Source organism: Hippocampus comes, unplaced genomic scaffold (genome assembly GCF_001891065.2).
Source record: "Hippocampus comes isolate QL1 unplaced genomic scaffold, H_comes_QL1_v1.1 scaffold153, whole genome shotgun sequence".
NCBI classification, from domain to species: Eukaryota; Metazoa; Chordata; class Actinopteri; order Syngnathiformes; family Syngnathidae; genus Hippocampus; species Hippocampus comes.
Window position 1 is genome coordinate 421932 of NW_017805991.1, and position 7388 is coordinate 429319.

Genomic DNA, 7388 nt, shown 5'->3' on the forward strand with positions numbered 1-7388 from the left:
GTAGGTTTTGATCTTTACTTGTTGAGGTTTCACAAGAACACGACATTTACCATTTAGGAACTACAGCCATGGAGTTCAGCCTCGTAAATATCTGGACACTTTACACAACCTTGCAGACATGTTTAACTATCAAATGTTATACTTGGATGGAAATTCTTGGAGTTTAGTAAGTGCTTGAAGTGTGGAGCACATGGACGAACTGTTCCTCACCTAACTATATGGTTGTAGCCATTAGCTAAATCAGCACACATCATGATAAATAGAGGTCTTCATTTTTTTTTTAATATCATCCATACCCATTGAAACACACACAGTATCCATTCATTTTCTACGGAACTTATCTTCTTCAAGGTTACAGGTGAGCTGGAGCCTATCCCAGCTGACCGCACCTTGGAATGGTCAATCACAAAGCGCGCAGAGTGAGAGAAAAACAATTTAAACTCACATTCAGGCGAGTGAACCACTAGACCATCAGTATCAAAAATAAATACTTTGTACAATGGTTGCTACAATTGTTGCTCCATCCACTTGATGAAAGCAGCTCATGTGGCGTTCATGTAGGAGAATCCTACAAAGGTTTCACTTATCCCGCCCTCTTGGCACCTGTCATTTATGGAGACAGGCACGGGCTGTAGCGTGAACTCGGGGTCGATGTAGCTGATGTCGCAAGGACTCCTCTGCGAAAAGCGACAGGACACTCAAGATCGTGATGTCGTGTATTTAAAAACATTTAGTTGTAAAATTACCACATTGGGGATGAATGGAGGCGGGACTTTCTTCGCCAGTAGGTCATCCCAATTGATGGACGCGAAGAACGCATGTTCCTGCAGCTCCACCTGAGTAGGCGAGAGGTTCATCTCATTGTGGCTACGGGTATTTATAAAGTCTAGCTGTCTTCTGCATGAGCTCTTACTATGTCACGGCTTTCCCCCAAGCGTCTGGAGATTTTCCTTTCCAGTAAACCCGCTAACAGCGAGCAGGCCACCTCAGATATTCCACTCCGCAGGCGAAGAGGCGCATGGAGTATCTTCTCAAACATCTCTGTTTTACTGTTGCTGTAAAATGGAGGCTGACAAAGCAAACACGGTATTAATAATAGTAATATTTTTTTATTATTATTATTAAAACCTGATGTGCTCAAGAAAAAACAAGGGCAGATTTGGAATCAGCACACAAAAAAAAATCATTTAGAACAATTTACTTGCATGTCTGATTAAAAAAATGTATACATTTTTTGACCAGTGATACGTACATTCTATCATGGATACTTGCACCCGCAAACTTTGGAGAGTTTTTGAGGACAGGAAAGCCCTCAAAAAGGCAGGTACATATTGGGATACAGTAATAATAAGAAAAAATACATTTGCATTGCAAGAGGTTGTTAGTTAATAAAAACTGCACTCACCAGCCCGTGCAGCATCTCAAAAAGCACGCAGCCAAGTCCCCACCAGTCCACTGCGGGACTGTACATGTGACCCTGCAGCACCTCTGGAGCGAGGTACTCCGGAGTCCCGCAGAACGTATGCATGAGCCCACCTACGGCCACCCCTTCTTTACAGAGTCCAAAGTCGGTCAGCTTCACGTGTCCCTCGCTGTCTAGTAAAATGTTCTCCGGTTTGAGGTCTCTGACACACAAACACATGCAAAGGTAAATCCTTCACCGAAGAGCATGTACTGGGGAAAAAAAAAAATGGGGGCAGTAAATTAGGTAAACCTGAACAGGATAATTCGATCCAATATTAAAATTCTGCCTTTAAGTGACAAGTTAAAAATGTTTAATTTTGGTTGAATAACCATTTTTGTCAAACTTTCTGATTTATTATGTGCCACTAGAAGGCATTTCATAACATGATAACATCTTCTTTGTAGCACGACGAAGCATTCCGGTGGAATTCAAGAGCCAGAGACACGGCAAAAAACGCGAAGCAGTATGTTACTAAGGTTACCTGTACACAATGTCTAAGGAGTGAAGGTAGCCCAGCGCCAAGGCCATCTCTGCAGCGTAAAAAGCAGCCCTGCTTTCAGGAAATGAACGCTCTCTCTGGAGGTGATAGAAAAGCTGAAAGTGACAAAATGAATCAATGATTGTTCGTACTTGGAAAAACAACTGAGAATTTTGCAATATGTTTACCTCGCCTCCATTAACATAGTCCACAACAAAGTAGAGCATGTTTGGTGTCTGGAAAGAATAGTGGAGTCCCACCAAGAAGGGATGTTGCACCCCTTTAAGCAGAACGCTCCTCTCAACCATCACATGCTGCTGCTGCAAAAACGGTAATTATAGTGTGAGACAGAGAGATAGGTGGGCAGGTAAATAGTTAAGTAGGTAGAGCAGAGATGGTCGACTGGCGGCCCTCTGAGTGCCCCCTTGATTTATTTAAAAACAAAAACATTTTGAAAAATACATTTATTTTGGGAAGCTCCCATTTATTTTTGTAGCTCCCAAAAACTCTAAAAAAAAAAAATCACAGATAAATATTCCCAAAAATTGTTCCATGAAACACGGAGGTTTAAATAGGGAAATAAAATTATGGAAAAACTAGGGGAAGAAAATAGATAAGAATAATATTGGAGAAAATAAATCGATTGCCAAAATGCAGCAACTTTAGTTTTCAATTGTAATATCATCACTTACCACTAGATGGCAAATGTGGCTTAGTTGCACTTAAACTGAGTCTTATACGTCGCAAAACTACAGCAGGTCGATTATTTTCTGTGGCTTTGAAATGATATGCAGGACAAAGTACCTCAATAATATTAATATTTTGTTGTTGGGTTATAATAGTTGAAATTTTTCCATGTATTGGGAAATGTATTAAAATAAAATGAGACCAAGATCCTTTCAAAACTTGTACAACTCAATTGGGTGTTTCTTTTACTGTTGCTGTAAAATGGAGGCTGACAAAGCAAACACGGTATTAATAATAGTAATATTTTTTTATTATTATTATTAAAACCTGATGTGCTCAAGAAAAAACAAGGGCAGATTTGGAATCAGCACACAAAAAAAAAATCATTTAGAACAATTTACTTGCATGTCTGATTAAAAAAATGTATACATTTTTTGACCAGTGATACGTACATTCTATCATGGATACTTGCACCCGCAAACTTTGGAGAGTTTTTGAGGACAGGAAAGCCCTCAAAAAGGCAGGTACATATTGGGATACAGTAATAATAAGAAAAAATACATTTGCATTGCAAGAGGTTGTTAGTTAATAAAAACTGCACTCACCAGCCCGTGCAGCATCTCAAAAAGCACGCAGCCAAGTCCCCACCAGTCCACTGCGGGACTGTACATGTGACCCTGCAGCACCTCTGGAGCGAGGTACTCCGGAGTCCCGCAGAACGTATGCATGAGCCCACCTACGGCCACCCCTTCTTTACAGAGTCCAAAGTCGGTCAGCTTCACGTGTCCCTCGCTGTCTAGTAAAATGTTCTCCGGTTTGAGGTCTCTGACACACAAACACATGCAAAGGTAAATCCTTCACCGAAGAGCATGTACTGGGGAAAAAAAAAAATGGGGGCAGTAAATTAGGTAAACCTGAACAGGATAATTCGATCCAATATTAAAATTCTGCCTTTAAGTGACAAGTTAAAAATGTTTAATTTTGGTTGAATAACCATTTTTGTCAAACTTTCTGATTTATTATGTGCCACTAGAAGGCATTTCATAACATGATAACATCTTCTTTGTAGCACGACGAAGCATTCCGGTGGAATTCAAGAGCCAGAGACACGGCAAAAAACGCGAAGCAGTATGTTACTAAGGTTACCTGTACACAATGTCTAAGGAGTGAAGGTAGCCCAGCGCCAAGGCCATCTCTGCAGCGTAAAAAGCAGCCCTGCTTTCAGGAAATGAACGCTCTCTCTGGAGGTGATAGAAAAGCTGAAAGTGACAAAATGAATCAATGATTGTTCGTACTTGGAAAAACAACTGAGAATTTTGCAATATGTTTACCTCGCCTCCATTAACATAGTCCACAACAAAGTAGAGCATGTTTGGTGTCTGGAAAGAATAGTGGAGTCCCACCAAGAAGGGATGTTGCACCCCTTTAAGCAGAACGCTCCTCTCAACCATCACATGCTGCTGCTGCAAAAACGGTAATTATAGTGTGAGACAGAGAGATAGGTGGGCAGGTAAATAGTTAAGTAGGTAGAGCAGAGATGGTCGACTGGCGGCCCTCTGAGTGCCCCCTTGATTTATTTAAAAACAAAAACATTTTGAAAAATACATTTATTTTGGGAAGCTCCCATTTATTTTTGTAGCTCCCAAAAACTCTAAAAAAAAAAAATCACAGATAAATATTCCCAAAAATTGTTCCATGAAACACGGAGGTTTAAATAGGGAAATAAAATTATGGAAAAACTAGGGGAAGAAAATAGATAAGAATAATATTGGAGAAAATAAATCGATTGCCAAAATGCAGCAACTTTAGTTTTCAATTGTAATATCATCACTTACCACTAGATGGCAAATGTGGCTTAGTTGCACTTAAACTGAGTCTTATACGTCGCAAAACTACAGCAGGTCGATTATTTTCTGTGGCTTTGAAATGATATGCAGGACAAAGTACCTCAATAATATTAATATTTTGTTGTTGGGTTATAATAGTTGAAATTTTTCCATGTATTGGGAAATGTATTAAAATAAAATGAGACCAAGATCCTTTCAAAACTTGTACAACTCAATTGGGTGTTTCTTTTTATTTATCTTTTAGAGTGGGAAATTGAAAATAAACAACTGATATAATGTGGTTGCAAAAGTGTGCACACACGTTCAATACTGTGGACGCTGTGGATGTAGCTACAGTATGTTCAGAAGTGACCAGTCACATTCAAACTCATGTTAAATGGAAGTCAACACACAGCTGTCACTTTTTAAAGTGCCTTTGGTTCACCCCTAATGAAGGGGTGTGTCCACTTTTTATATCTACTGTAGGTAGGCAAGTAGGTAGTTTACCTCTTTCCTCATAACAACCGTCTGTTTGTGTAACACTTTCACAGCAAAGTAGCCTCCACGTTTTCTGTGTCTGGCCAGCAGCACCTGATTCAAAAGGATCGAGCGATGACACAAAACAAAACGCGACACATACAACAAAAAAGAAAGAATAAAAAAAAAGCCTACCTTTCCAAAACTCCCTTTGCCAATGACTTTGAGGTAATCAAAATCAGATGGTTTCATCCTAAAAGACACAAAGGAAGATGATGTGTTTGTCTTTCTATAAGACCACAATGGGAAATAATTAAATACAAAACATATGCATAAAATAAAAAAATATAAACACATATTGATGGCAAGAGAAATGTATGTAGAAAAATCGTGACCTAAAGCGTACCACACCATCTGTCAAACATGGAGGAAGCTGCGTTATTACGTGGGCATGTAATAGCTGCTAATGGAGCAACAATTGTTTTTATTTGACACTTCAAAATTATGCACAGCGGGCGCAATGTAAGAATACGCAATCATTCACTGTTTTCGCTGGATTTTAAAAAATATTTATGGCCTATTTTCCCATAGAAATATTTACTTTAATTACGACTATATGACTGTGTTCAAATAGGTTAATAAATAGTAATAATAGTAATAATAAATAGATTAGTAAATGATTGACTAGGAACGGAACACCATCAGAAACCAAAGAGGTCCTGTTTATGACAATATTCGCATTTATTCTAATGGCGCAAAACTGATAGAATGGCTCAATCATGACATAATACATACGCATGAAGGACTCGTCTGTCAGGAAGATTTTTTATTTATTTTTTTTGTCAACCTACAGTCGTTTGTGGAATTATGGCCATGACCATTGCCATGCATCTGTTTCTAGCAATGTGGTTTTATTCTGTGTTTTTGCCAGCAAATTAGTTCCATAACATTGGGACTATGAGCTGTGACTATTTCCCCTAGCCTTAACCTCTGCGGCTTAAATGATGAAGTGGTTTATTTGCGGACTTTCCCAATTCACTGGACCGTCACGCTCTGAGCTTCTCTATAACTCACCAAAATTGTGTTTACTGTTCAGGAATTTTCTCATGGGCTCCATCCGAACATGTACTGCTCATGTTTTAAAATCAAATTCATACACATTGTATAATTCAGATCTGCTCAAGAGAACAGCCTTCATTAGGTTTCCACTTAGGTTTATTTTCGACAGTAAGGTTGGTTGTTTTTGTTTTCTTCTGTTCTGTATTTGTACAAACTATGTATAATACAGTAAGTGGCGCTTGAAACCAGTGACTTATCAGTGACACTTTTTATTTAATCTGTTGGGTGTGGCTTACGGTATACTGTATACTCATATGCTCACCGACCAAATTTTATATTCCATCTATTCTTGACCTTCAGTGAAAGACATATACTCACAAGGAGGATTGAGACCTCGGTGAGCCCTGATGAGACAGAAAATACATAAAAGGTTAAGTAGTCAGATCCTGTTTCATTTCCTGTGAATAGACTGCTCTTTCTTTCTTTCTTTCTTTCTTTCTTTTTTTAAGTGTCATTCGAATCTCACCGCGTTATCTCTGTCCTCCATCTTTGCCCTGGTTTTGCTCCATAGGTGACGGATCTTTCTCGTGTCCTGACTTCAAGGGAGGGGACAATGCAATGAGAAGTGTCATAATGTTTTCCAACATGTACAGTATTTTAACGGTGACTTACTCCTGACAAAGTGGTTGATAAGGGGCGAGTTTGTGTAATAAGTGCCTGAAGAGAGCTTTTCTCCCCTTCAGCAGAGCTGAAAGACAGTGGTGAGGAAGATTAGTTACAAAACCATTTACAGTATCACTATGCAGCCTAGTGCCCTCTACCATACTAAATTCAACACACAAAATATGCAAAGAGAGGGCTTTAAACAACATTAGGCTCAGTGGATGAGCGCTTTATGGAATAGTTTACCTTTATAATGACTAATAGTAGGATTAGTTTGAATTGAAGTTGAATTTTTACCATCGACACTTTCTAATATAGTTATTTTGCTTACTAATAAAACGGGACAAGTGAAAGTGCAAGACAAAAGTGCACTTCACTTGTGCCATTTGGTCAAGTAATTCGAAACGATCCCATTTCCATATACCGTCGAAGCCTCAAAACCAAAATTCCCGTTTCTAATAGGATTTTAATATGCTAAAAGCAGCATTTATTCATTCATTAAGACCAAGTCATTGAAGTTTCCAGACATATTGTTAGCATCTTTGTATGACGTCCTGAATCATTCGTGCACTCGAAATGACGTCGGTCTTGCAAATTAAAAGTACTGTACAGTAACCGCCTTACCTGAGAATAATGACACAAGCCTCCTCACTTTGGCGTAGGTCATCGCCCCGTCGTGAGTCAAAGTCATGTGGATGAAACAACGAACAGCTGTATAAAATAAATTAGGAGC

The 7388-nt window shown here is 39.0% G+C and overlaps 1 protein-coding gene across 2 annotated transcripts; it reads right to left on the bottom strand.

Moving 5' to 3' along the window:
• Position 1: 1 nt before the first annotated feature.
• sgk2b (serum/glucocorticoid regulated kinase 2b) lies at positions 2-7387 on the bottom strand. 2 transcript variants are annotated; one of them, XM_019892148.1, is made up of 12 exons: positions 7280-7387; positions 6665-6740; positions 6519-6588; positions 6371-6396; positions 5129-5186; positions 4964-5047; positions 3962-4093; positions 3777-3889; positions 3236-3455; positions 914-1069; positions 747-836; positions 2-677 (listed from the first exon to the last, which is right to left on the bottom strand). In XM_019892148.1, the coding sequence occupies exons 1-12, from the start codon at positions 7344-7346 to the stop codon at positions 543-545; spliced, it is 1227 nt and encodes a 408-aa protein (XP_019747707.1). In that variant the 5' UTR covers positions 7347-7387; the 3' UTR covers positions 2-542. The 2 variants fall into 2 exon arrangements, with proteins under 2 accessions (XP_019747707.1, XP_019747708.1); XM_019892149.1 differs by lacking the exon at positions 7280-7387 and adding an exon at positions 6902-6968.
• Position 7388: the final 1 nt, after the last annotated feature.